Source organism: Aspergillus homomorphus (assembly GCF_003184865.1).
Source record: "Aspergillus homomorphus CBS 101889 unplaced genomic scaffold BO97scaffold_33, whole genome shotgun sequence".
Lineage (NCBI taxonomy): Eukaryota > Fungi > Ascomycota > Eurotiomycetes > Eurotiales > Aspergillaceae > Aspergillus > Aspergillus homomorphus.
The window spans coordinates 201569-229567 of NW_020291919.1; the positions used below are offsets into that span (position 1 = coordinate 201569).

Here is a 27999-nt window from a genome sequence, read left to right on the forward strand (position 1 = left end):
CGCTGAAGTGCCAGCGCGTTCGTATCGGTGCTGATGGGGTAAGTTTTCATCAGTAATTGGTTGGCTTGGTAAAAAGAAAGACTCACGGGTAGAGATGGAGAGTCAATGCGCAGTCACAGAGACGGAGATGTTGAGAGGAGAAGAGAAGGGAAAAGAGGGGAGCAGAAGAGGTGGTGGTGGGAAGTGGACGAAGCGGAGAGAATTAGTCTGTATACTAAAAGACAAACAATCCTGGCTGATGACAACACCAACTAGCTAACTAGTGTCACTAGTCAGTTTACCTTCACCGTTGTTGACCACCCCAAAGAGAGATCTGGCACTTTGGCACTTTTGGATGGCTATTCAAACAATAGTCTGTGTGACCTGCTCGATAACAGCAAATCGAAAGGGTCACGAAGATCCAAATCAATGAAAGGCAGTGTGAGTGGTGGTGTTTCAGTGCCTACGCGGCCCAGTGGATGGCAGTTCTCTCGCCTGTCCACTTTTACATCTTCTCCCTAAGTACGAGTACCATTATTCTACCGACAGGTACCCACCTACCTCAGACCCCTATCCACATACTCATATTTGGCAGCGGACCAGAGACCCAGACGATCTCCGAGAAGCGATGGAGAATGATTCTATCAAGGATCCCACATTCCAGCCTCTAAGCCAGCCAACTAGCCACTTCCTTTGCAGGCCTCCACCACGGAGAAGGCATCCGCGGGAAAGCTTGAGTTCAGCAAGAATGAGCTGAGGTGCCATCAGAGCAAGCTTCTCTGGGTTAAGTATGAGATGATAATTATACCTTTTCAGGTGGAGCGATGCTCTGACCAGATCGTGGCCTTTGTTTGTTTTGGTTTCGACGCTTTCGGCTGCCGTCGCCCGGGAGTTTGATTGGCGGGGGAGATGCTTATGTCACGCAAGTGTCACGCCGTGATGCCTCAGGCTGAACTGGTCCAGTTCAAGCTTTAAGGGAGAACATCATGTGCAACATAACACTTACATATAGAGGAACTGAGAGTGATGAGGTACGATAGGAGATCTACTAGAGACCTATCCTTCTCGCTGCTATCCCTTATCATCTGTCCCGGGCCATCATGCCGTGGTGACCCCGTGATGAATAGGCACCCGCCGACATCACGGGGATGCCGGGGGTGCCTGGGATGTCGAGATGTCGGGACTTAATGCTTCAGTGCGTTCTTTACCATTTCAATTTTTGTGAGACTACAACAGACTTGGTTGCTGCTCACTACGCCCGAATCTCTCTCTGTGTCTGTCCTTCTGTCTGCCTGTTGATAACATTCTGCCCGCAGCGGCCAAGGCGGTCAATCCCCTCTTCTCCGACCTCACCTCCCCTGTCGTTCAATCGAGCCAAGTTCCTCCATTCCACTCCATTCCTCTTTCCCCCTCAGTCCTGCTGGCTGCTGCTTTTGCTGCTGCCTCCTGGCCCTCTTCCCCCACTTGTTTCTGACTCATTGATCTCTATCTTGTAATCTCTGTTCTTGCGGCAAATCCTCCCTAGCCTGTCACTCTTCCCCGCGCCAACTGTCCTCTCCCGGTCTGCCTCGGGTTCAGCTCCTTCGACCGTCCCTATCGTCACTGCCACCTACTCTCTAATAGTCGCACCAGGCGGAACACAACTCTAATAATCGTTTCGAACGCGCATCCTATGCAGAAGCCATAGATCTCTTTTTTGCCCACCTCATCTACCGTCGAGCCCCGTGAGGGCCCCTCCTCCGCCGCCGCCGCCCCCTAATCCGATCGCACCCGCATCATGTCCTCCTATCAGCCGAACTCTGCCTCCTACCAAAGTCATGCGGCGCCTCATCTGCCCATCCCGGCTTACAACCCGGTAGCTGCTATGGCCGCCCCCGCGGGGACGTTCTTGCCCGGCACGAAAGTCCAAGTTGGCAGCCACCGCGTCGTCGTCGAGAAGTACCTCTCCGAGGGAGGCTTCGCCCATGTCTACGTCGTGCGCCTACCCCAACCGGTCGATGGCTCCGATCGGGCGGTTCTCAAACGCGTGGCTGTTCCTGACAAGTCGGCCCTGGCCAACATGCGCACTGAGGTTGAGACCATGAAGAAGCTCAAGGGGCATCGACACATCGTCACCTACATTGATTCTCATGCGTCACAACTCCGGGGGGGTGGCTACGAAGTGTTTCTGCTGATGGAATTCTGCGATGGTGGGGGACTGATCGACTTCATGAACACGCGGCTGCAGAACCGTCTGACCGAACCCGAAATCATCAAGATCTTCTCCGACGTGGCGGAAGGCGTCGCCTGCATGCACTATCTGAAGCCCCCGTTACTGCACCGCGATCTCAAAGTGGAGAACGTTCTCATTTCGCGCCAGGGGAGTGCTGCGCTTTACAAGCTGTGTGACTTTGGGTCGACCGCGCCCCCTCGCCCGGCCGCCACCTCTGCCGCTGAGGGCCGGCTGATTGAAGATGACGTCCAGCGCCACACGACGCTGCAATACCGCAGCCCGGAAATGATCGATGTCTATCGGAAGCAGCCCATCGATGAGAAGAGCGACATTTGGGCCCTGGGGGTCCTCCTGTACAAGCTGTGTTACTATACCACCCCATTCGAAGAGGTTGGCCAGATGGCCATCCTAAATGCCAGTTACAAGTTCCCAAGTTACCCAGTCTTCTCGGATCGGTTGAAGATGTTAATTGGTAAGGTCTCCGGAGGTTGTATAGACGGCGGCGCTAACCTAAGCAGCCTGGATGTTGAAGGAACTCCCGCAAAAGCGGCCGAATATCTATGAAGTGGTGCGCGAGGTCTGTCACATGCAGGGCAAGGATGTCCCTATCAGTGATGTAAGCAAAGATAATAATCACCTATCAGATGATGATACTAACGATTCGGGTAGATCTACGCTGCTCGCTCCACCTCGGAGGCCCGCCGGTTTCAGGAATTGCCGCCCTCCCCCACCGAGGCGCCACAGGTTGGTGCCGTTTTCTCTCCGCCAATCCAGGAAACACAAATCATTCCCGAGATCGCGCCGATGCGACGCGGCCGTCCGACAAGGCCAACGCAATCCCCGCACCACTCGACCAAACCCAGTCCGTCCCCGTATCGGGGCTCAGGAGATCCATTCTCAGTGCTGGACAATGCTCAACGTTCTCGCAACTCAACGGACGAATTCACCAATCGATTCCCTTCATTGGATCAGTTCCAGATTCTGCACGAGAAGGGGGGCAAGTTCGACTTCGAGTCGGCCGTACCGGAATCTAGTCCCGATGACGAGGACCTCGCGCGGCGTCTCACTAATGCGCTGGCGGACGATGCCTTTGCCAAGCACCAATCGCCCGGTCCGGAGGTATCTGCCAGCCAGCGTCCCACGCAGCCTACATCGACTCAATCCGCTCCCGTCGAGCGCGCCGACAATGTGCGCGATGAAGGACGCGCCTCGGTGCCACTGTACCAACCTGCTCCGCAGAGACCGGCTATGGTGTCTACTGGCACGATGACCTCGCCGCCGGCGACGCCTGGCGTGCCCGATTACCCACCGTCCAGTCGTCCAGTCTTTAAGTTCCCGCCCGCCGACCATCAGCGACGTCCATCCAGTCACAAGCGGCCCTCGGAGTCTGATCTCAAGAACAAGGCCCCGTCTCCCGCCACGAATGCAGTCGTACAACCTCGGGGGTCGTCCGATCGGATCTCCGACTTGTCGGCCTCCCCGCGGCCTTCCCTCGAGGGCGGTCGACCCAGCAATCTGGAGGTGGACGACTCGGTTGGGCGTTCGCGGTCGGCCAACGGCCGCTCGCGCCCAGTGTCCGTCCACGCCGGGGCACGATATGACCTGCCCCGTGGGTCGGAGAGCGCGCGCTCGTCCCTGGATCTACCCCGGTCGCCCTACGAGGGCGGAGCCCCCCTGCAGCATGCGCGAACTGAGATGGACTCCCGGGCCAACATTTCGTCGGACGTGGACTATCTCCGCGCGCGGGAAGAAGAAAGCAACAAGAAGCGCGAGAAGCGGTACAGTGGGACAGCCAAGCACGGAAAACGGTCCAGCTTATCGACGCTGTCTCTGTCCGGCACCAAGATGTTCGCGGGACGGTTCGGCGACGCGTTCCGGCGGTTCGAGCACAGCAACTCGGACAGCAAAGTGCAGTCTCCCGTGACCGAAGAGGCACCTATCAAGTCCCCGATGACGCTGACGAGCGCGGATCTGACCGCGGAGCCCGCCAGTGAGCTGATCAACATGGACGACAACGAGGATATCTCGCCGGAAATGCGGCGGGAGCTGGAGCGACGCCGGCTCTCCCAGGAGGAGAAACGCGTGGCCTCGGCGGCGGCGGAGTATCGACGACGGGTGGCGGAGGGCGGCCAGTCGGGGTCTGGCGGCGGTTGGCGCGAGACGGGGCCACGGTCGCAGGCGATCCAAAGCAAAGTGCAGTCCCTGCTGGGCGAGTCGACGCGGGCCGCCCCGCCGCCCAAGACCGCCACAGGCTACGGACGCTACACAGATGAAGCCCCGGCGGCGGCTTTGCCGGCAAAGCCTACCCTCGAGACGACGCGGCCGACCCGCGGTAGCGCCCCGCTGCCGCCGCCCCCGCTCGAGCAACCGACCGGCGGCGGCGTGGGCCAACAACAACAACAGCAGCAACAGCAGCAGCAGCCGCCGCCGCAGCCCACGACGACCAGCGGACGCCCCGGCTCTTCCTCGGGGGCCCCGCGGCCAGCCCTTCCTCCCAAGCCGAAGAGTCTGCGCATGCCCACCGGCATGGAAGGCCAGCAGCAGGGAAGCAGCAGCTATGATCGGAGTCCGACGGTGGCAGCCACGCCGGCCACGCCCGGCGGCGACGACTGGGAAGCGAACTTCAGTCGACGGTTCCCCAGTCTGTCCGGTTTAGAGGTGGAGACGGAGATCGAGCTGCCCCGCGTGGCGCCGAATAGTCTCCGCACGAAGGAGGTTTAGTTGGGTAAGGGAGAGGGAGGTATACATACATATATGACTTCAGAGCGTGGTTGTTGAGCGATGTTGAGCGATGTGAGCTATAATTGTATTGATGTGTCGGTGTGTGTTCTTTGTGTGTGTGGGTGTATGTGTGTGGATAGACTTTGTTTAAAGGATAGGAAAGGAAGGTTAATACTAACTATCATGATTGCTCCTGTGCACCTTGCATCAGAGTCTCGATCTATGAATACTGTAATAGTCAGTTCCGGGCTCCTCGCGGCCACGACCATTTGATAGTGCGTCTGTGGCCTCAGGCGTTCCAGACCTCACCCATCTGGAGATAGCATGCTCCCTACACCGCCATATAGCTATATGTGATTTATGCTTTCTTTTGCCCTTACTGTCTGAGCATTTCAATACACCGCCTTGTTTTCTGCCTGTTAAATCTTTATATTGTTCCAAGCCTTCTCCACTGTGTCTACCAGTTCTACTATACCTATGGCCATATCCCCATCATCCTGACAAGCCATTCTCTCTCTCAGGATTCCTTTCCTCATCCCATAGGATCCAGGCCAGTCCCTTCGACAAGCCAATGGCTTCGTAACACTTGTTCAGCCTCCAATCACCCAATACCAACATGCTACCTGAATTCTTGCAGAGTAGTTACGCACGCTACAAAGCAGATACCAATACCTTTGCAACTTGGCTACTGGAGACAGCCAACCAATGCGGCTATCAACCACCTGGCCTCGCTGCAGCCATTCTTGCCGTGAAGAAGGGGAATGAACACAAAAGCAAAGGTAAACATAACGGCTCGGATGCAGTAGATCCACTTCACTATAGTGCGACCATCAAAGATCTGCAAAACCTCGCCGAGGTGGTTGCTGGTTCTGCTCGCGGGGTACCGAACTCAGTTCTCACCGTCGCCAAACGCGCCATCCAATTGAGAAAGACGGTCACGTCCTGGTTCTTGGGCCGAGGCGACTCTGCCAACAACAAGCGCCATGCGCATTTCATCACGGTGCTGGAGCAGATTTGCGATAATCTGGAGTGGAAGGCTAACCAGCAGTCCTCGAAGTCAGACGACGCTAAGCAATCACCACCACAGACGGCTTCTGAGGCTGAAGCGGACAGATTTCTGAACAAATTCGCTGTTCTCACGGTGGAGGAACCGGAACTCCAGGAGACGACGCAAACCCAACCGGCATCTGCCGCCGAATCGAAGAAGATAGTCAAAGTGGATGTTGTTGAAGAGGAGGAGGGTAATGAGGCAGCAGAAGAAGACTCATATCTGGGTCAGTTGTTCTTCAAGACTCTCTGCTTGCTCCAAGACTTGAACAACATGCGAGCCTTCATTTCCGTTACCTGGGCGGAGTATCGCGACAAGAAGATTGATCTCATGAACGCCGCGGTCGTGACTGATAGTGCTTTGCAACTGGCCCGAGATCTCGTGCAAGAGGCGGAAGCTGACTGGCGCACTATCTCTCCCGGGGATGATAGTATCCAGAATATGGTCTTCAATCTCGCGGTTCTTACCCGCGGCATTTCTGCCGGTCCATCAATGGAGATTGGCCTGCCATACAACAAGAACATGGCTGATGTAGCCGAGTGGTGCTATGTGCCAACTAAGGTCCTGCTTGAGTCTTTCGCAAATGTTCTCCAGGTTGATCATCTACCAGTTTTCAGGAAAGGACACTTTGGCATCTACAATCCGAAAGCAGACCGAGAGCGGATGTCTCTGGGGCAGAAGTTCAACGAAGATAAAATCCTCCTTCTCTCGATTTTGCCAGAGTTCTGCATGTTCGACACGTTCAAGATCCAGATGCCTACGCAGGATATGATCACTCGAGGCCTTACTGAGTTTGCCAAGACCAAAAAGGTCACTCTGTGGCTTTGCTTCGCCGCCCAGATCTTCCTCGACGTTCATCATATCATGCGACACAGTACGTCGGGTGCATTTGGAGACCTTCGAATGTCCGGACTTCGCATCCAGAAGACGATCGACGACTACTTTCAGCTGTCGAAAACACACCCTCGGCCCAGATTCTGGCCCAAAGAGGGTGACGAGGAGATTCGAATGATAGGAACCACCGTGAAGTCATGGATCGTCCAAGACCTGTTTCATGATATTCGAGTCCATTCGGAACTCGCCCCCATGGGCCTCGTGCCGGAAAAGCACGCACTCTTCTCGCAGCACGCTATCCTCTGCGGCCTGATCCTGTTCAATCTCAACATGAGAATGCAGTTTGTCGGCCAGCAGCTCGTCACCAAATGGTACGACGTCCAGCAACTGGCCTTCCTGCATAACCTCGTCATCACTTTTCCCCCGCACAAAGACCTGCGATGGCCCGACATGGATGCTTTTCTCAAGATCCACGGCGAGTCTCATATTTTCGTCGGTTCGCGGCCCAAGAACGCCAAGGAATCGCTGAACCGGCTCGAGTTGGCGACAGGCATCTCGTCTGCCGCCAATTTCGCGCGTGACTCCCGGCGCAGACGATTCCACAAGCCGGACGGCAAGAACCCCCGGGTGCTCGAGTCCACTACTCCCGTCGCCAACCTGTTCTTCACCCAGTACGTGGGTGGTCGTGGTCCCGAGGAAGACGGCGGGATCATGAACATCGACCGCATCCTGGACGAGCTTTCCCAGCGATCCAACCTTGAATCATCATCATCATCCAGCAGCAAGGAGCGTGCAGCCAACAAAAGACTCAATCCGGAACTCCTCATCACCCGCAAGTGGTCCAATACCCACAACCTCGACACCCTGCAGCTTCTGGCCTTCCTGAAGACGAAGTTATTCGAAGCCGAGCCGGTGATCCTGTACAACTACTTCGGCATGCACAAACGCGCCGTGGAGTTGCTGAGACGGATCCGCGACAAGGAGCACCAGAAGTTTGTGCAGTACTTCACGGCCGCGTATCTGCCCGATGAGTCCTTCATCTCCAATATCGTCCTCCTCATCCTTCACGTCGCGGATGGCTCGGCGCAGAGTGCACGGGCATTGGGACTGGGGTCTGGCGGAAGTGAGATCGTGAGTCGGATCGTCACGAGTGCGGGCGACGTGATGCGAGAATACTTGAAAAAGAACGGAGACATGGCGTGCAAAGAGTTGCGGGTCTTCTGCACGAATAAGAAGCCGATTCAAGATGATAATGATGCTGCTGCTGCTTATGCGAACGGCAAATCTCTGGATGAGATGGCGTATTATTGGTTCAGTCTGGAAGATGTCCTGGGTCCTAAGGGCGTGGCCTCCCTCATGACTGGGATTCCGATTGCGTAGGCTGGCTTATGGACCTGTTGTCGCCTTGTTTTATGTACGATTACTGTTTGATGTTCCCAAATTGATACGACTCGAATAGGTAGGAATATTCCATCTATTGCCTGCAGTAAATTTAAGCTTTAAGAATGATAATGTTAATTAAGAAGTATACTTTTTCATCCTCAACGTAGATGGTAGCTTGTTGACTCTCTATAAGTCACGATGCAGTGCAGATTTTCATTCAGATAATACAAAGTTCCTGCTATGAGAGATGTACTGTACATAGTCCGTCACAGATAAACAACTCTCTAACTAGCCTGGTATGATAGACCTACCTACCAAGGTATCCGGAGAGCCCTTCCCTTCCCACCAGGAGGAAAAGAACCATAGATATGCATGGCAACAACCAAGGGTAAGGGAAAGCCCGATATGAATCGGGTTGCTTCATCACTACTCTTTTCGGAAGTATGCGTGTGAGTTCCCTTGCTTTCACCGCAATTGAGGGCTTCTCTCTGGAACTTGGTCGTCACGGGCAAGAGCCTAGCTTCACGAGGCACCTACGTAGTTAGCTAGCTAGCTAGCTATGTAGAACGGGCTGAGTAAGGTTCATGAAACTTGAAAACTGGGATGGATTTGGATTTGAGAAGAACTCTAAATTTTAACCTGAAATTGGAATTGGAATAACTTCATCGATACTAGTCCTGCGAATCCACCACCTCACGCTTCCCACCTGATACCAACACTGCCTGAGCTGCAGGCTACCGCGCTTTCGAAGAAGGAGATTCAAGCGTTTGATATGTCGTTGCAGGTGAGGGATCTTCTTCTCTTGATGCTGGTGGTTGACCCGGTGGAATGGTCTTCTGCCTCGTTTGTGCTTGCGTTGAGGGGGGAGTTTGGTTTGTTTTGTGAGCTTGCACATGTCTGAATTCTTGTGACACAGTGGATTGGAGCTTGTTCGTTGGTATAGTCTAGCTAGTTCAACCAATATTCCGACTTACAGCCAAGAGTTTGATTATCCACCACTTGGTTATAGATCTCAGTCTTGATGAGGCGTACAATGCTGCGGACCCTGTCTTAATCTACTACATAAGAGCTTCTGCGCCATAGTAGTGGGTTTACCCAACCTTAATAACAGCAGACTGGCCACCGGGCTTTCTATTGGCACAGGTAGAATGAATACGAAAATCCTTAATTTGTCCTCGTATCCGCGCTTTAGTACTGCGAATGCCCCCCCCCCAAAAAAAGAGGCCCGTCAACTACATGAGACAACTACCTTGCACGAAACACGTCCAGATGCCAGCCAAGATGTACGAGGGCCTCCATCTCATCAAGGGCTGTATATCAGTAGGATTTCCCCAAACAATACAGTGGGTGGATTCACACCCTCAAATAAGGCGATCCTTGGCCCAACATGCCAAGACATACTTGAACTATCCCAAGGGGCGACGCTGTGCTCCGCCATGATGTCTCACTCTCCCCTTGGCAGTAGGCTTATACGAGGCTGTAAACCGGCCAAGGTAAGTAAGCCGGGCGGGCTGAGCAGGGCCAACGAGGCCACCAAGTATCCGATTGGACGCCTTAGCGAAGTGAAACCGGATTGCACAATTGAGTTCGGTTAAATAGGGGTATGAACCAGGTACCGTACAGGAAACGCTGGTTGAAGGTTAAGTTGCTTGTTCCCACCCCCGGAACCATGGCTCTCACTCACTCCACTCGGCCGCCCGTTCCGGGGCGGGTTCCCCCGGACTCAGTATCTACGGTAGTAGAATGTAAATACGTCATGTATGTACCTAGTAGTAGTAAGTACATACCCAACTGAAGGGGTAGCCTGAAGGTATAACGGCTAAATTATGTGCATGTAATTAACTACACCCAATATACTATGGGGGTGCTACATTGAACCCCCGATACTCAAAAACTGCTGCTGCTGCTGCTGCTGCTGCTGATACCATAACCTTCGTGATAATCATTCAATCATAATAACCTATTCAGCGAATAAGTATAGGGTTGGGCCAGGATATAGATGGAATTCTAAAAACTCCCTTGTGGCTTTCCCCAGTTGCCCGTGAAGTCCAAGGGACTCAGCTCGCGTTCCTGGCCCGTCGTCGACAGGAACGAGTTATTCGTCTGCGTCTCGCCGCTCCACGAATGCGAGACGTCCGAGTGGCCCGTTTGCGGGTCGCGACCGCTGCTGCTCCGCGTGGACGTGCACGTTGCGTGCTCGAACATGGCGATCGAGACGTCCTCGCTGTCCATCCAGGGATGTGACCGCCGTCGGGTCGCGATGGGCGCGTGCGTGCCCGGGTGCGTCAGGTCCGAGGTGACGCGGGTGGCGTCGACGAAATCCGGGAAGTCGACGCCACGCCCGGTGGTTGTTGTTATCGTCGGGTGGTGGTAGTGCTCGTCGTTGTCCACGGCGGTGGGCGGCGGCGGGCTGACGGCGATGGCCGAGTCGCATTTCCAGATGTGATGGCCCCGGACGAGAAGGACGAGCTTGCCGAGCACGGCGAACTCGAGCTTGAGCTTGACGCTGTAGATCACGCCTTTGATCATCGTCTCCATGATGTAAAGGTCGCGGTATTCGATCACCAATAGGCCCAAGTCGAGGAAGATGATGATCAGGTTGATGGCCACGAGTTGGTACATGATCTTACGCTTGCCGCGGTCGGGGTCGAGCCGGAGCATGCGCACGGTCTCCCAGATATAGAGCGCCGACAGGATGAACTCCTGCAGGCAGAAGCATGTCATCTGGATCTTTTCCATGATGTTGTAGCCGGCGATAAAGGGCGCTTTGGAGGGAGCGAGATTCGAGCCATAGGTCAAGACGGTAGTTGGGAGGTGGAGAAGGAGAGCGTCTATCGTGATCATGTACCGAACCTGCCGGAGGATGCGCGGGTTAGGTAGCACGAGATGCAGCCGCGAGTACAGCACCACCGACTGCCCGGTCACCATGGTATACCAGCCGATCGTGATCAGAGTGACCGACAGGGCGGCCGGGGCGAGTTCGAAGTATTTGAGGAGAAAGCCAGTCGAGTAGGGGATGAGGCCGAGAGAGGAAATCAGAAGCGACCAGAAGTACGGACCCCGGAATTGAGCAAAGGTGACGAAGACCAGAATAACCAGCTCTACGGCGTTGTACCAACTGATGGCGGCTAAGGTTGCAATGGCGATGCGGAGGGCCATACTCTGGCCGGTGTAGCCCCCGACCACGCCATTGCCGGGGGTTGTCGTAGGGCCGGTGATCATGATTTCATCGTTAGAGTGGGAGGGAATCAGTGGATTGGGGGGGTGGAGTGACTGGACTAGTATTTAAGGTAAGGTAGGTTGGGTAGTTGGGTATAGAAGTGATAGGGTGGAAAGTGAGTACAAGTTATGGTATGGAGCTAAAGAGGCGGTCGAGTGGATGAAGTATAGAGTAGAGAGAGAGAGGAGCGGAGAGGAAAGGAGAGGAGAGGAGAGGAGAGGGAAGAGGAGAGAGGGAGAGAGGAGAGAGGAGAGAGTGAGAGTGAGAGTGAGAGTGAGAGTGAGAGAGAGAGGGAAATCAGGCAGGCAAGCAGCAAGTCACGAGAGTAAGAGCGAGAGAGAGGGAGAGAGAGGGAGAGAGTGGTTTAGTCCATAACTACTAATTTAACTAATGTATGCAGTCATCCTTTGCTAGACCCGGAGTCACTCAGTCTGTCTGTCTGTCTGTCTGTCTGTCCAGCAAACAAACGCGGGGAAAACAAACTGACAGCTCCACTCGACTCGTCACCTGATTTTCCTCTTACTTAGTGACTAACTGATATCATTCTCAGGTCAATGCCTCAGATCGCGATCATCCCCTGCGTCAACACGTGGGGAAATGGAAATGTCATGATTCCGATACGTAAAGGTTTTATAAATAGTATCTTGAAATTACTTAGTAGATATCCATAATGTCATCATTCCTGCCGTCCCCAGCACTGCCCTGCTGTCCTGGTATCGTCAATGATCGGCAGTGATGAACCAACACGTCTAAGCTAAGCAAGCCCGGGCGCCTTGAACATGAAACGCCATGATATATGTACAGTACAGCACACCCTCCCAGCAACGCCATCTAGAAAAAAACAAATCCCAATCCCATCCTAACCCATATCCGATCACAGATTGCCGCTTCATCGGGATATTTTAACTTTTCACCCCGATCATCGATCTCCGTAGCCCCTGCCACCTCCTAAACCAAAATCAAATCATTGATCCTCCCCACCCGTCATCTCCATCACCCTCTTCACCTCCCCGCGACACTCGGGCATCGCCCCGCGAATCTCCCGCGCCAACACATCCCGAAACCCGCGGAACGCCTCCTTCTTGCCCTTGAGATCCTGATTGCCGCGCTGCACCAGCTCGACGAACTCGCGCGTATAGATGTCCGGGTTGCGCGCCGCGTCCACGTAGTCGATGATCTCCGGCGGGAGTTGGACGCTGCCCAGCGGTGGGTCTTGGGGGTTGCTTGTGGGTGCGGTGGAGGTCGCGTCTGGATTCGAGTCCGAGGTGTGCGTTTGGAGGGCTTGGAGGGAGAGAGTGAGGTTTTTGCTGGTGACGCTCGGGGTTAGTGTCGCAACATTTTAGGGGCTATTAGGGTAGATTTGGAGATTTAAAGACGAGAGGATGTTGCGGGTGGGTATGAAGGAGGAGGAGGGCTAAGCATCGCATCACATACATCTTTCTGACTAGCTCTTGTTGGGTCTCCGGGCCGAGGTAGCCGTGGACGGCGGATTGGATCTCGAACAGGTGCTGAATTATGTCTTTCAGGTCGTCTGGTAGAGGCAGGCATTAGTAGGCTGCAACAGACACCAAAGGGCACGGAGAACATACGATCGACCGTGGCCAGGGTGGTTGGGGCCATGTTGAGATAATGGTGTTGTCGTGGGTATGTTTCAGTATGGGTGGTGGTGGTGCGGAGAAAGAAAGGCCAGGAGAGGAGAAGGCGGAATGCCCTGTGTCGGGGTGCGCTAACCGCTTTGGGCTATATCCACTTCTCCCGCCCGAGCCTAAAACGCAGTCTGACTTTGGACACCTCAGGTTGTAGGGTTGTTGGATGCGGTATCGGCCTCAGAATTGGTAAACTCTGGGTGATCTTGTTGCTTCGATAGCCTATGGCTTGATGCATCATCAAACATACATACCCATCTAAGCTAGTTCACGCAATCGCATGGCTACAAACAGACTAAAAAGGTATCGATCTATACGATCCAAAGGAAGCGGCTAAATTGGAGAATAGAGTCCCACTCAAGTAAAGATGTGACAGATCAACTGGATAGACCATCTTATGAGCTTGTGACTCCTATAGCTCTAGATCTACCCCAGTGGATCAAGACCAAAAGAACAGTACAAGGGAAGCAGAGGCCCAAGATCACGGCAAAGCCTTACGGGCTGGACTGGCTGCTAGACGCTATAGTTCGATGCCGTGTTCCCTGACAAACTGAATCTGCATCCTGGATATGGCTGCTGGCCCATCACCAGTGCCAACGCTGTGTGGATTAGTTCCAAGTCAGCCTAGCTGACTTGGTCGCCAGGTCCGAGAAGACAAATGGTGAGCATTCCGGCGACGGAACCCCTCTTGGTCTGAGAAGAGAGAAGATCATTCATTACTCATCGGACCACTGGACATTGGAGGACATGGAGTTCCTGGCAACTGAGAGCGTATGGATAAGCGGAGATAAATAAAGCCTTCACGGTTAGTTTCAGATATGGTTGAACCAATAAGCTTGGCTCATTCAATGTTACGTCGTGCCCCACAGCTGGACCTACGCACAGAGCCCTAGCTTTTCAGAGCACTGGGTAGTCCCCCATCAATACCTTACTAGGTACAACATTACAGACAGCAAGCAATTCCACATCTTAGCCTTTGCAAAGACAAAGATTGACTTATCCTCATTAATTCAAAAGTGGTCGTTGGGCCAGATCTATGAACATACAATACAAAACCGGACAGGACAACGAAGCTCCATATGCGGAATCTCCTAGTCGATCCTGTCAAAAACAGTAGAACAACGACAAAAGGAACAAGGGAGGGCCGAGAAAGTAAGTGCCCTAGCTGAATCGTTGTGCAGCAACTGCGGCGAGCCAGCCAAGTGCCCCTAACCTACACCATCCGATGTCCGCGGCCAGGGTTCGAAGGAACCTGCTTGAAGGCATTGACTGATACATCCACGGCGATTACAAGAACTTAATCCCACGAGCCATACACGATCGCAACGAGCCCGTATCCCTGGACATGCTTGGCGTGAATCTTGCTAATCACCGCCACGAATCCTTCATAGGCAGTTTCTAGAGCACTGGTGCCGACGATCTCCTGATCAGCCAGGACGCTTGAGATGTCCAACGAACCAAACCGCTGATCTCTACTGTGCAGTCCAATGGATAGGTGATATTGACGGCAGTTGACTCATACGATCTCGTATACTTAGGATAAAACTCGGCAAGAAGATCTTGACTATTATCGTCGGCGCCGTGGATGTTGGCGAGGCGCGAGGTCTGGTTGGTGTCCGGGTTGTCGATGGCCCAGATGCTCAGTTTGGACTCGAGGCCGGGCACGTGAAACTCGAACCATGTCCAGTTGCCCGTGGGCGGGGTGCCAGTGCCGTATTGACGATCGTACCAGGTGAAGGAGTTGTCGGGGTCAATGGTCACTTTCTTCCCGTCGCTGCCGGTGAGTGTGCCCTCGGTCTTGCACCGCGGGAGAGCCCACTCGCTGCTTGTGCCCGCCCCGAAAATGAATGCGCCGGCGCCCGCGTTGGGCAAGATTGGGAAAGTGGCGTTGAAGATGAGATCGAAGGTGAAGTTCGGGTTGATACTGTAGGCTCGCATCTGGGAGATGTCGTCCTCCGAGACGCTCTGGATCGGGTTGTTGCCGACTTGGAGATCAAGTCTCATGCTGTTGTGCATCATGCTTGAGCCCCGGACGAGGAATTGCTTGTAGCCGGGGGTGTTGATGCCTAGGATGGAGGCACGGAAGTACGCACACACGGAAATGTCCAGGATGTGGGAGATCACGAGGGACTGTTCCCTTTCAGTGCCGGTGATGAAGGAGCTCGTCCACCATGAGCCACCAAGGTTGGCCAGGTGGGTCTCATTGAAGGTATAGAGCGTGGGGAGCCCGTCCTGTTTTGCTCGCTGATGGCTGAAGTGAAATCTCGGCGAAGAATGGAGGCCTTCTTATACGCACATTCCAGATGTCCAGAGCTTCGTCTGGTTCGAATGAATAAAGCTTCGTATGTTTCTTAGCCTGGACAGACAGAGTTCTCACCACCATCAGCGCAGCAAGGAAGCCAGTGACTCTCATTTTGAAGCTGCGAGATCAGAACTGAGATAGAGAGAAGAGTGGTGATTGTGTATTTCTCCACCGAAGTGAAAGGCTCGGTCTACCTTTCATATTCTCCAGGTCAAGATCTCAGGGGCTGATCTCTTCCCTCATCTCTAATCGAATGGACCAAAAGAGGCATAAAGTCAGACTGTGGAGAGCCACACAATAGTACCACTGTTCAAAATTGTTTGCAATGTTAATCATATTCGCTGTCTAGCGTATTTCATATGCCTCCTACTCCACATAAGTAGGTTAGGAGTTGAGAGTGTGAACTCGACACGGAAGCAAGGCAGTATAAACCTGAGAGACAGGCGCTTGGTAAGCGGAGATCAAGATGAATTTTAGCATGATCATCTGTGAAAGCGATACAATACAGATTAGCTATGGCATTTGTGCTGAATAAGCGCACTTAGCAAAGCTTCTTGTCTCCCCCTCTCCACTCTCCACCTCCTCCACACCGAGACTCAAAGGTTATTTTGTGCCGTACCCTGTGCATTTCGTGGGCTCATCCTTGCTTCTTCTTCTTTGGTTGGTCACTTGAAGGTGTTGGGTGTATGAGAGGCTTATGATATCTCAGCTTTCCTAGTTCTCTAGAAACAGAAAGTGCAAAAGACCTCCGCGAACTAGAGCCCAGCAACTCCTACTTGAGAAAATGATGGATCAAAAATGACCAAGCTTGACCAAAGTTCTCTTCGCGCGCATGATGTCGTCGCCAGTTGCGCTGCTGTCAGAGTCCCAGCTGTTGCACGTGGTAAAGTCTGAAAAGTGAGGTAAGAAGGAAAAACTTGAACCGGAGAACAAAAAACATGGAAGTGAATCTGATGCGTGTCCAAAAATAGGTAGTATTTGGCGAACATATTGCTACGGCTCGGTTCCGACTGCATGCGGAAAACCCAATAGAGACTGGACTAGGCCTTCAGCTTGCAAGACATTGCACTTGCGTTCCTCTTTCGCACTCGCACGGGCAGATCCTCGGGCTTTACAAACCACCGATTTCTACCGGGCAATTGCATCCCCGGCTGCGTAGGCTCGCGCCGGACTGCGAACTCCAGATCATAGTCCCGCAGGATTATCGGGACCAGCTTATTGATCTCAAGCAGAGAGATATTCTTCCCGATACATGTCCGTGAGCCCTTGCCAAAGGACGTAAAGCTTTGCTCCATGGCTTCCTGTTTCTCCTTCAATTTGGTCTCGAGCCTTCGCTCCGGACGGTATTGGTCCGCATCTGGGCCGTACACATCCTGGTTCTGGTGGGCAACCCAGGAGTTGACGCCGAGGTTTGTCTAAAAGAGATATGCATTAGATACAGCTTGTGATATCAGACAAGACGCACTCACCCCTTCAGCAAAGTACCGGCCACCGATAGTCATTCCGCCTCTAGGAACGGTCCTCCACAAGGGGAGGCCTGTGGCTGGGTGCATGCGCAAGGCCTCCTTGATGGCCGCTTGGAAATACGGCAGCTTCTGAACGTCCGCGAGCTTGATTGCGTCGCTGCTTGCGAGTATTGAACTATCCAGCTCCTGTCGAACCTTCTCAAGGGAGCGAGGGTGCTGGTACAGGTAGAAGAGCACGGAACTTAGGCTATCGCAGTCGTATCACTGCCCGCGCCGATATTAGCCCTTGCGGTGTTTGTGATGTCGACATGGGTCAGTCCCTTCGAAGGGCTTTGGCGCTGTAAGTCAATCAATAGCCGTGCCATATGAACAGGACTACCCTCTGGCACTTTCAGCGCGCCTTCAGAGCGGGTCCGTTGAAGCTGATCTTCATTAAGGTGGTCCAGCTTGGAAGGTTTCCTCGAGATCAACTTTGACAAGAAATCGAAGAAAGTCTGTACCCAGAGGTAGAGGCCCAAATAAGTACAGACGGTGTTGATAATTTCAAGCACCATGATCATACCATCGACATCCTTTCCTTCATCTAGAAAACCGAACCTCTCTCCATACTGCTTGCACGTTAGCTGCTTGACACTGTGAGTATCCTAGGGTTGTTCGTGCAAATAGACTCACCGTGATCATGCCTATCACATCGAAAGCATAGCATTGGCACCAAAACGTAAGGTTGATCTCAGCGTTGCTGGCGGCCATCTGGTCCAATTGATCGCGGAAGGCGCGGATGCAACCATCCACGAAAGGCTCATAGGAGACTAAAGCTGACATCGTGTACATGGCCGCAACCTTGCGGCGCATTTGGGAGTGTGCGGAGGCGGGCCGGATGGAGAAAAGATTCTCGAGCCTGACTTTCGGGCCGAAGGTCCAACTGGAATACCACTCGCCTTTGTCCAATGGGTTGGCATGTCGGTAGACCAGTTTCATGGACTCCGGGTCATCGAGGCTGAAATATCCAGGTGCAATCTGTACGACCGGGCCTGGCTATACTTAGCGTTGGGGAGGGCAGAAAGGAGAGCGAGGCTCTACCTACCATACTTGCGAGGAAGGTCGATGTTGGTGGCATGGAAGTTTCCCTTGCGCATTTGTAGTAGATACCATAGTTTCGTGACCCTAGCTATTACTGGACCGGGGATCTTTCGGTTCAATATTCTATGACCATTGCCAAGCACCCACAGGATACCAATGGCAGCAAGGCCGACTCCAATATATGGCGATAATGGTGATAGAATCATGTTGACTTTGAATGATGGAAGAAGGAATAAGGAGGGAGAAGATGATTATCAGATCAACTCAAATATCGGCCATGGAAATTGCCATGATTTTAAGTCGTCGCCGTTCCCTGCGATGTTGTGATATCTGCATGCATTATCCCTGCTTGTTCTCCACAACTGATCTTCCCCGCACAGTGACACAGGAAATACGTGATGGCCTATGTTCCAGTGCGGATGTGTATGATCCACGTCAGTCCATCTGGGGTGACTGAATCGACCCTGGCCGTTGACAACTGCTGCACACGGACGCGCATTGTGGTCCATCTTGAATGTGTGGAAGTGCAGAGGGTTAAAGGAGTGATTTTCAATCCACAGTCAGTTGAGAGTAGAGGCGAAGAGGACAGCTGAAGGGAAAGGTCGAGCATGATGCGGGGAGGCACAATTACTCAAGCCATACATATTATCCGACACGATGTGCATTTACTTGAAATGGTCAATATACTTCGCTGCATCATGAGTGGTTCGGACCCAAGTCGGTTTTAGACCACGTCTTGTCGGTGCAAAACAAGCGGCTATGCGAGGATTAGCTTATACCGATAACGAAAGAGCTTAGATGTCTTTCATTCGCTATGATAGGGAGTCCTCAAGCGACTATGATACACGGGAGGACGTAGCACTTGGTAGAAGTAGTGCTGCGTAAGGTCTCGCTTTTTGTATGCTTTGGTGCTACGAAAAGCTCAGATGGCCAGGTTACTTCTGGATCGGAAACAGAATGAGAAAAGTGTGGGGCTCCATGCAGGCCAAAATGGTGCGATGGGTGGTCTAAGCTTCAAAGGGTGTTGTGATATTATCACCTTATCCTACTCTATTCATCGGTCCATCTCTATATCAGAATGCGATCGGTTGGACGCCGTTGAACGCCCAGGAAAAAACTTATTGAATCATTTGAACTAGAAATATATCTATATGTATGGGGTATTTCGGTTCACGGTTATAGTCAGCACAAACAAAATGCAAGAAGTGGCACAAATGCAATTGGCGGTAGACAGTCTGTCATCTTGGGGATAGACGTAAAAGGAAAAGTATGGTCGAAAAAGAAAGCAAGCAAGTGCTGCAGATGGATGCATAGTTATAAAGCAGCAGCAGGCGGTGGACACATGCAGACGTCATGTGATCATCATCATAGTTGCAGGTGCGAAAGTGCGCTCGTAGTAGTCGAAAAGAAGGAAAATTGTTTAGAGCAGCCCCAGCGCCGCAAAGGCCGCAACGACCTCGCGATCGACATTCAGGAGCCAATCTTCCTGGAAGCGCTGTTCGCCTCCGCAGCCGGCAATCACCGAGCGGAGACGCTCACGGATGAAATCACGAATGTTGACCTTGTGCAGAATGTCCATGTCATCCCAGGCGCGACGGCGCTCATTTTCGGGAGGTTCATGCTCGTCACTGGCGGCTGTTTGGGCGTTATTCCAGTAGATGAGATAGTCGCCGCTGCGTGGGTCATCGGGGTTGGTGCCCTCGGCATCTTCGGAGAGCTCGGTAATAATGTCGGTCCACATGGTCATGTAGGATTGGAGGTTATTGAGCAGGTACGTCGGGGGCTGAGAGTCGGGTCCATTGAGGGTGAGAAGTTGGGTGAGGGCCATGGCGTGGAGTTTCTTCTGGGTGCTGCTGCCGATGTTATCGTAGTGGAGAAACCACTCTGTCAGGATCCAGGTGAGAACTTGTTCCTCAGGAGTATTGGTGGCAGCGGCCACGGCCGAGGTGAAGATCTTGGGATGGGCAACGGCAAGGCGTGCTAGAACGGAGAAATAGTCCGTCTCGACGACTCCATAGACCGAAGTTTGTTTGCGATTTGGTCCCGTGGTTTGACTAGCTTCATAGGCAGAGTGGAGACCCTCGAGGATGGCAGGAAGGAAGGAACTGTCGAGAAGCGACCGAGTGACCACGTTGTAGGTGTTCTCGCTGCCGCCATCTACAGTTTCGGCGCCGCGGAGCATCAGTTCCACGAGACGAGGGACAACGCCCAGCCGCTGGCGGGTAGTGACTTTCAGCAGAGTCTCAAGTGAGACAAGTAGTTGAAAGCGAACCCGATCGCTGAGAATTTCCTGGGGGGCAAGAAGGATATAGGATTCAACAATCTGAAGGGCCTGTGGGGCGCTGTCTGTGGCTGCCTCCATAATAGGAATCAGTGCTGGAATGAGAGACAGGATCTCAGGGGAGGCAGGGGAGGGTGTCTGCATAAGTATCGCGGCCCAGAGGTCAAGGGCTTCGTCGAGAAGGTAGATGAGGGTTTCCTGCTGTATTGTTAGTACTGGAAACGGCTCAGTAGAATGCGCAGCTTACAGAGCCTGGCTCGACGGAATTCTGGATTAGAGGCAAGATGAGTGAGTGGTATCGAACCGAATCTTGCTTGAGGGAATGAATTAGAGACGAAAGAAGGGTGAGAATGGCTTGTTTCATCAAGTGTTCCTCCCCAGAGCTCTCCCAAAGAGGTGGCAGCAAAGACAAAATTTGATCGGAGAAGGGAGCAATCTGGACAATGTTAGGACTGATGAGATAATGAAACCTGCTAATGCACTTACATGGTCTTCCATCTTGACCACAGCCATACGGACAGTATCGAGAAGTCCCATTCTGGTCTCTGAAAGTTCCACTTCTTGGACGAGAGACATCAGGTCTCGGAGGATGGAAGGTGCATATGGTAAGAATTCAGTGGGCGAGAATTCAAAAGGGTCAAGTACATTCTTAAGCTGTCTCCCAGCACTAATGCGTACGACCAAGTCATTCAATGGATCCTGCCGACTGAGCAGATGCTGGAAGATTTGATACACGGCGTTCTTGTTGAGTTCGCTTGACTTGACTGGAACCCACTGACCCAGAAGGATAGCGATCCTTCTTCGAAGAAGGTTATAACCCTGCTCTTGAAGCTGAACTTCCGGCACGAGTGTCATCTCGAGGAAGTTGTTGAAATCCAGATGCTGTTCTAAACTTGCTGCAGATAATCCAATGGCCGAGTAAAGCGAATCCTTCAATAGCACATTGTGGTTCTCAGGACCTGCAAAACATCGTTAGTATCGCACTGGCAGCAGGAGTACAATTAGACCACTTACTCGCAAACCCGTAGAAGACGTTCAACAGACGAGGAATGAGCAATTCCTTGAAGTGGATGACAAGATCAAGGAAGAGCTTTTCCGAGCAAGACCGTATGGAGAATTCCCAAGCCTCAGCAATATCCTCTTCTTTTCTCTCCCATTCTTCGGGGTCTTCCTCCCATTCTTGGAAGTCGTTTTTCCTGAATCGGAAAAATTGAGTAACCAAGAGTTCCATGACACTGACGACAAAGTCCTGGGTGAAAAGGTCCGCCTTGATGAGCTCAACAGACTGCTTCTTCTCTTCCTTGTCCTGCGGAGTCTGGTACTTGAATGTCTGCGCTGGATTGAACGCCATCTTAGAACAGGCTCTGATGAGCAGGAGCGCCCTAAGTCCGGTTTTCTCCATGAGTGATTTGCCCTCTGATTCGCCGTCAGCTCCGAGCTCGCTATACTTCTCCCCCAATTTAGTGACCAAGGTCCAGTAAGATTGAACAAGAGGGATACTGTTCGGCAGCAAGGCAAAAGAGGCCGGACGGTCTTTGGCCATCTCCACATGAAGCTTGGAGAGTTGTAAAAGATGCTTTTCGATGGCCTTTTTGAGTTCTTCTGGCATGTTTGCGGAGCCGTCGACGAATCCCAGGAACTTGCTGAAGTGGGAATGAGTCAAGACCCAGAATCCTTGAACGTCCTTATCTCGGTTAGGATGCTCAAAGCCGGCAATGACTAGACGTCGGATGACTTTGAGAGACACGAGACTCTGTTCTAAAGACCCCATCAATGCCGTCTCATCGCCTCCCCCTTGCTCCAACCAGGATACCCAGGTGTTCACTTTATCCACGTATATACTTCCAAGCAGATGGAATACCTCGGGCGCCACGGACTGGAGGTTGGCACGAGTTCTTTGTAAGCGAGCTGTTGATAGCTCTTTGATAATCTGTAGCAAGATGACAAGGGTGCGGGGAAGTTGTAACGGATTCGCGCAAGGCTGGGTAGAAGAACGGAGGAAGGCGATGATGGAAGAGATTCCTTCGGGCCTATAAGCACGATCAGCTAAGCCCAAAACAAATCCGATGTAGGAGGACAGGATCACAAACCAGTCTTGAGGAAATTCGTAACGCATGATCTTAGCGAGCATCAGGGCATTGTGAAGGGCGAGCAGAGGGGCAGGTTCAACAACACCGGCATGTAACGCCCTGTTCTTAATCTGTTCCTTTTCCTCCTTCTTGATGGCACTTTCCGAGTATGTCAGTCACTGTATGTGGAGTCAAGAGGTCCAGGTGAGCCTACTTCGTAGCGGTCTTTCGCCAGTATTTGTCGATGCCGTTCTTCAGCTGAATGATGGAAAGGTATCTGACTTCCGGTGGGACAGATTGATCTAGGAAAACGTCCTGCAAGAATAAGAATCTATATTGATAACATGTTCAACCGGAGATACGTACCTGAAGGTATGTGTAGTACAGCTCCTGTTTCTCCCAATTTTGGAGCTGTTGGGTACCCGTCTGTACCTGCTGCTGGGTTGAGCTCGCCGCTAGAATTAAAGCATTGAGGACATTCTGTGGAGTTAGCGGGTTGGCTTCCCCTGCCAACTCGACGATCGGAGTCATCTTATGAGTGAGAGCTCGTGCCGTCGACAATACAGCTGACTAGTCGAAGGTGGTGAATGGAAAGCGTCGAACTAAATGGCTCGGTGGTGTTTCGGGAGTTTGATTGGACGCGAAGTCAAACTCAACCGAAACAGGAACCCCAACAACTCGTTGAGACAGGTGGTGATAAGTACAGTCGAGCCCTGAAGCCCTGTCCTGTGAGTATACAAAGAAATGATAACGCGGGGAAGAAAGGGGAGGTTGACAATGAGCAACAAGCAGCAGAGAAGCTTCAGAGCCGGTCACCTGCCTGAGCCATTGATTCAAGCAATCTTCCGTCCCCGCCTCGGCGGGACAGCTCCGCCACATCATTGTTCCGCTCCGGTCAGCCCTAGGGTCGGACCCTGAGCGCTAGTCCCGACGCAGAACAGAACCTCTTAGGGCTCCAGTCTACATGATATCATATAACCAAGGTCGCGACCATCAGTCATCATAGATGTTCCAGCTCAGAGTCGAGGCAATGAAGTTACATACCTATGATGTCTTATGATGCAATGCTCCCACGGCTCTTGATCAGAGCTCTGTCCAGATGGGCATATATATACCAAGAAATAACTTGCTCGGTAGAATCATAACCATAATCTCAATCCATCAGCTCAATCCCAAACGAATCATCCTCTCCCACTCCTTTTTTAAAAACATCCCTATATTACCAATCATCCACAATGAACGACAACGACAAGGTTCGCATGGCTTACGAAGCCGAGAAGGACTTGAACTCCTACCAGGCCAAGCAGGGTCTTGGTAAGAAGAGCGACTCCAGTACGATCTCTGCCCTCTCATCCAACGACGCCTCATTGCTGACATGTTGAAGCTTTGGAATCCGGTGTCGACGAGATGGCCGAGAGAAAGTTCGAGACTGGCATCCGAACCGGCCGCGAGGCTTATGCTACGGGAAGCAACCGTAAACCCATCCCTGAAGATGAGGGTGGCAGCCGTGACGACCGCGGCAGGTAAGCAGGGCCTCCTGCGTTTCCTTAAACATGACATCGAAGCTAATGTATTTGTCTTCATAGACTCGCACCCGCTGAAGCGTTCGAGGGCCCCGGCGGTCCTGAGGACAAGGTGAAGCTCAACTCGGAGCGTCGTCCTGGCGACCAAGACACTCTGGGTATTCAGGATCTGAAGCGTGCTGGCCTTGCTGAATAAATGATTTAATGTACTGTACTATACTTGTAACGAATACATCACGAATCATGTAAAAACCACATAACTTTTGTCCGCCTGCATGTAATTCTCATGGATCCTGGAAAGTATGTTTACACATTCGAAGGGCCACACAGTATCTACTGACCGTCAAGGTTTATAGCTAGCCCGTTCATGTGCACTTAGGGTTAACTGAAACTGGGTCAATTTTTGTGCCCAAGAATCGGCTTGAATGTGATCCTGACTCAACCAACAATTACCACTCCCTCAGAATGATGATATTATAAAGATGTAACTTAGACGATAGATATCCTCCTGAAAATATTCCGAGTTTCATTCCTCGCAACAAATTCATTGTGACCTATATTTCGCAATATGAATGGCCCTTCGAAGGAAACCCCAGAGTACCAGCTCTTGATCGATGGCAGGGTAGGAGACTGACCTCTGATTACGATGGGCTTGGGGAGCTGAGATCCTCGTCTGCAGTTTCAACTATCATCACATGGAAAGATCTTCGAGTTGAACAGTCCCTACACCGATGAAAAAGTGGCAGATGGTAAGTAGGATCAACCAAGCTTTGCCAAAACGATAGACAAGCTTAACCAATGTTTTGCAGTATATGAGGCCAACGAGACAGACGTGGATGAGGCAGTTGCAGCAGCCAAGGCTGCATTCCCAGCGTGGCGGGATCTCTCCCCAGCAGACAGAGGAGTTTACCTCCGAAAGATTGCATCACTTATCTAAGAACATCAGGAAGAGTTTGCGCGCTTGGAGGCTTTGTCTACTGGGAAGCCAGTGTCTCGAAACTTCGACTCCAGCATTGCCATTGAGACGTTTAATTATTTCGCCGAGGCAGGATGGACAGTTCAGGGTTCATCCAGCAGAAACACCCCCGGCTACCTCAATATCACGGTAAAGGAACCGTACGGCGTCGTGGCAGCCATCATCCCTTGGAATCTGCCGCTGGCATTCTTTGCCATGAAGATTGCTCCGGCGGTGGCGGCTGGAAACACCATTGTTTTAAAGAGCAGGGAAAAGTCGCCTCTAACAGTATGATTCCATCTTGCCAAAGAACACTCGCGCTTTACCGCGCATCAGACAAGACTGATGGCATGCGTTACAGATAGGCCTGGGAGCCAAGCTGATCGTCGAGGCTGGATTCCCACCCGGCGTGGTGAACATACTCCATGGCTATGGCCCAACAACCGGCAACGCGATAGCGTCACACATGGACATTCGCTGTATCAGCTTTACCGGCTCCAGCCTCACAGGCCGAAAGATCCAAGCCGCTGCGGCCAAGTCTAATATAAAGACTGTGCATAAGGAGCTAGGGGGAAGACCCCCGCCATTATCTTCGATGATGCGGACCTCGAATCCGCCGCTGCGCAGACCCAGTTCAGTGTGCAACTCTTCAGTGGACAAACCTGCATTGCGAACTCGCGTATTTATGTGCATGAAACAGTGGCGGAAAGGTTCCTCGGTTTGTTCAAGGAGAGATATGGCGCTGCTGTACTTGGCGATCCGTTGAATACCTCGACAGATCAAGGACCGCATGCTGATAGAGTCCAGTATGAGCGGGTCAGAGCATATCTCGCCATTGGGGAGAAGGAGGGTCTGAAGCGGACCCTTGGTGGTGATGCGAAGGATGGAAACTTTATCAGGCCCACTGTGTTCGCGAAGGTGCCCGAGGACTCGCAGATCATGAAAGAGGAAGTATTCGGTCCTGTTGTGGTCATCAAGACGTTTTCGAAGGAGGAGGAAGTCATCAAGAAGGCGAATAATGGTGAATCTGGTTTGTATGCGTCCGTCTTCACGAAGAACATCGACCGGGCTGTTTGACTGTCAAAGTCACTGGAGGCCGGAACTGTCGGCGTAAATTGCACCAGTCCGTCCCTGGCGAAACGAAAGACATGCCGTTTGGAGGGTTTTAAGGGCAGTGGTATCGGTCGCGAGGGTTATCTTCATAGCTTGGATAGCTATCTGGAAACTAAAGCTATTCTGATCAAGACACGATAAGAGAATGAATGCTGTTTGTTGGCTTATTGATTGTGTACTCAATTTGGTCTGTCCAGTACACCAAGAAGGCTGTATTGATCAAATATTATTTGACAATTATGACTTAAGCAACTACATTTCATTCAAAACCAATGGATTATCCGATTGCTAGGAGAGGGTATTTTCACACATAGCGCATCGAGGGCCTGAGTATACGTTGGGCCGTGTTGGATTTTGTTCTTAAAATGCCGATCTCACCGTCATAAAGATTGCTAAAGTCTGTCACTACTCTCCGTGGGTCTAAGCTCATACATTCTATAAAACCAGCTATTGGAAGGTTCTACCGTCTCCTGACTCTCATTATTACCATTCATAACGTACATAAAAGTTTCGCCCAAATCACCCTTTTTGTCAGGCTCAACAGCAAGCCACGCACACGTTCTGCTTCATGAAAAGCAATATTGCATCGCTTACAAGATACTCATAAGCAAAGCCACAATGGCACTGGAAAGAGTGGCGACACCAGGCAACATCAAGGAGTTACCAGCGTTGGCATGAACGGAAGCTGAGGCCGAAGGTGAGGTAGACGACGAGTTAGAGCTGGCCTGCTTTCTGGTAGCGGTGACCTCGGTATTGTACTTGGATTCGGTATCGTAGGGGAATGGGCTGGTGTAGTTGTAAGTGGGCTTGCTGTTGGCATAAGTCTTCTTGACAATGTCAAGGATGCCATGGCCAGCAGAGCAAGTGCCATTCGTCAAGGGAACGGGCCACACAGAAGAGTACTTCGAGTATTCATTATCAGAGAGCGGGCCAGGGTAGGTCTCGTTGACATGGAGGTTAGTGGTGTCAACGTCGTAGTTAACATAGCCGGTCTTGTTGGCCACAATTTCGAGAATGTTGGCACCACAGTCCCAGCGTCCAAGGGAAGGCAAGCCCCAGTTGGCCGAAACAGATGCGATGACGGAGTAGTGAGTATAGAAGGTGTCGTCCTTAGTACCCTTAAGGTTTTCAGGAACTGCACCACCCAACAAAATACTGAAGATTCTGTTACCCTTGGGGTAGGTCTTGTCCTCATCAAAGGTAAGGAGCAACAAGGTCTCGTTCATGAAGTATGAGTTGTTGAGCAACGGTGGCACCCAGCTGCGCTCCCATTTGGCAGCAAATGTGATGTTGGTGTCGTGAGCATCGTTGGTCATGTTGGGGGTAATGAACGCCCACTGGGGCAGCTTCTTGTTGGCCAAATCATCGTCAAAGCTGGTGAAGTTCTTGATCTGACGCAGACGAGTGCTGTTCTGGGCAACCGAGTCGAACAGAACCAGAGGGTTGTGCTTTCGCACGTAGTCATTGTCATAGGTGACTTGATTCGAGTAGTTGTATCCCTGAAAGCCCGGGTAAGGGAGGTGCTCCTGGTATTCTCCCCAGGAAATATTCTTGGTGTCAAGGAGATCGGCGACCGTGGAGACATTGGCCGGAATCTGCTGGAAGTCGTCGTTGTCCATGCCAAAAGTATCACCTGCGGCCGCAGCACAGTAGTTCGGTTCGGAAGGGTGGGTGACCGCATGGAAGTTGGTCCTATATAGATCAAACCGTTAATGATGAGACTTCAGGTTCCTCATACTTCGAGGTTACTCACAATGTAATACCCTGTGAAGCCAGCCACTTCACATTCTCATCCGCAGCAGCATCCTCATAGTCCTTTAACCTGGGTCAGCGAAAATCCCTGGCGATAAGAAGGCATCTGTACATACAATGTTCTCCAGCCATATCTGGTAGAAGCGGTTGAAGGCAAGACCTTGGACATTCGAGACAGGAGAATACGGTTCAATGGTGGCCGCAGCCTTCTTGATCTCAGTGAGAGAAGGTTCAGAGACAGTGGCGACCTGGGCATATGCCACGGAAGCTGCTGCAAGCAGGGTGGCGGTAGCAGACTTCATTTTGAATTGGCCTTCCTCGAAGCAGGGGTATCTTGACAATCACCAAGGAGGATGGAAGTGGTAGATGGAAGAATGGGCAGGCGCTCAACTAGACAACGAGAGCTGGGCTTTGA

The 27999-nt window shown here is 52.2% G+C and overlaps 10 protein-coding genes across 10 annotated transcripts; 4 read left to right on the forward strand and 6 right to left on the reverse strand.

Annotated features, from left to right (window-relative positions):
- The first annotated feature begins 1361 nt into the window (after nt 1-1361).
- BO97DRAFT_445050 (putative serine/threonine protein kinase) lies at nt 1362-5050 on the forward strand. The gene is made up of 3 exons (XM_025698511.1): nt 1362-2663; nt 2710-2807; nt 2861-5050. The coding sequence occupies exons 1-3, from the start codon at nt 1757-1759 to the stop codon at nt 4910-4912; spliced, it is 3057 nt and encodes a 1018-aa protein (XP_025549114.1). The 5' UTR covers nt 1362-1756; the 3' UTR covers nt 4913-5050.
- Nucleotides 5051-5456: 406 nt separating this feature from the next.
- Nucleotides 5457-8213, forward strand: BO97DRAFT_457282 (uncharacterized protein). The gene has a single exon (XM_025699201.1). The coding sequence runs from the start codon at nt 5529-5531 to the stop codon at nt 8172-8174; it is 2646 nt and encodes an 881-aa protein (XP_025549115.1). The 5' UTR covers nt 5457-5528; the 3' UTR covers nt 8175-8213.
- A 1767-nt stretch (nt 8214-9980) lies between these two features.
- Nucleotides 9981-11714, reverse strand: BO97DRAFT_407278 (uncharacterized protein). Its single transcript, XM_025695609.1, has one exon. The coding sequence runs from the start codon at nt 11397-11399 to the stop codon at nt 10185-10187; it is 1215 nt and encodes a 404-aa protein (XP_025549116.1). The 5' UTR covers nt 11400-11714; the 3' UTR covers nt 9981-10184.
- Nucleotides 11715-12078: 364 nt separating this feature from the next.
- On the reverse strand, nt 12079-13058 carry nut2 (mediator complex subunit NUT2). Its single transcript, XM_025694019.1, has 3 exons — nt 12987-13058; nt 12832-12928; nt 12079-12704 (listed from the first exon to the last, which is right to left on the reverse strand). Exons 1-3 carry the CDS (start codon nt 13015-13017, stop codon nt 12362-12364), a joined length of 471 nt encoding a protein of 156 aa, XP_025549117.1. The 5' UTR covers nt 13018-13058; the 3' UTR covers nt 12079-12361.
- Nucleotides 13059-14340: 1282 nt separating this feature from the next.
- BO97DRAFT_426953 (kievitone hydratase) lies at nt 14341-15456 on the reverse strand (the record flags this gene model as incomplete). The annotated part of the gene is made up of 3 exons (XM_025697168.1): nt 14341-14515; nt 14578-15275; nt 15340-15456. 3 exons carry the CDS (start codon nt 15454-15456, stop codon nt 14341-14343), a joined length of 990 nt encoding a protein of 329 aa, XP_025549118.1.
- A 929-nt stretch (nt 15457-16385) lies between these two features.
- Nucleotides 16386-18097, reverse strand: BO97DRAFT_416437 (cytochrome P450; the record flags this gene model as incomplete). The annotated part of the gene is made up of 5 exons (XM_025696437.1): nt 16386-16760; nt 16815-17027; nt 17201-17455; nt 17502-17842; nt 17896-18097. 5 exons carry the CDS (start codon nt 18095-18097, stop codon nt 16386-16388), a joined length of 1386 nt encoding a protein of 461 aa, XP_025549119.1.
- Nucleotides 18098-19311: 1214 nt separating this feature from the next.
- BO97DRAFT_472064 (putative importin 11) lies at nt 19312-22991 on the reverse strand (the record flags this gene model as incomplete). Its single annotated transcript, XM_025700096.1, has 7 exons — nt 22608-22991; nt 22456-22556; nt 22263-22400; nt 21187-22202; nt 20659-21131; nt 20420-20608; nt 19312-20370 (listed from the first exon to the last, which is right to left on the reverse strand). Exons 1-7 carry the CDS (start codon nt 22770-22772, stop codon nt 19312-19314), a joined length of 3141 nt encoding a protein of 1046 aa, XP_025549120.1. The 5' UTR covers nt 22773-22991.
- Nucleotides 22992-23266: 275 nt separating this feature from the next.
- On the forward strand, nt 23267-23960 carry BO97DRAFT_395236 (uncharacterized protein; the record flags this gene model as incomplete). The annotated part of the gene is made up of 3 exons (XM_025694020.1): nt 23267-23573; nt 23626-23764; nt 23828-23960. Exons 1-3 carry the CDS (start codon nt 23477-23479, stop codon nt 23958-23960), a joined length of 369 nt encoding a protein of 122 aa, XP_025549121.1. The 5' UTR covers nt 23267-23476.
- Nucleotides 23961-24332: 372 nt separating this feature from the next.
- On the forward strand, nt 24333-25973 carry BO97DRAFT_436466 (aldehyde dehydrogenase; the record flags this gene model as incomplete). Its single annotated transcript, XM_025697790.1, has 7 exons — nt 24333-24386; nt 24444-24513; nt 24574-24668; nt 24711-25007; nt 25081-25256; nt 25289-25790; nt 25881-25973. The coding sequence occupies 7 exons, from the start codon at nt 24333-24335 to the stop codon at nt 25971-25973; spliced, it is 1287 nt and encodes a 428-aa protein (XP_025549122.1).
- Nucleotides 25974-26011: 38 nt separating this feature from the next.
- BO97DRAFT_479631 (acid phosphatase PHOa) lies at nt 26012-27886 on the reverse strand (the record flags this gene model as incomplete). Its single annotated transcript, XM_025700706.1, has 5 exons — nt 26012-26042; nt 26334-26393; nt 26427-27524; nt 27586-27647; nt 27701-27886. 5 exons carry the CDS (start codon nt 27884-27886, stop codon nt 26012-26014), a joined length of 1437 nt encoding a protein of 478 aa, XP_025549123.1.
- Between the last annotated feature and the right edge of the window lie 113 nt (nt 27887-27999).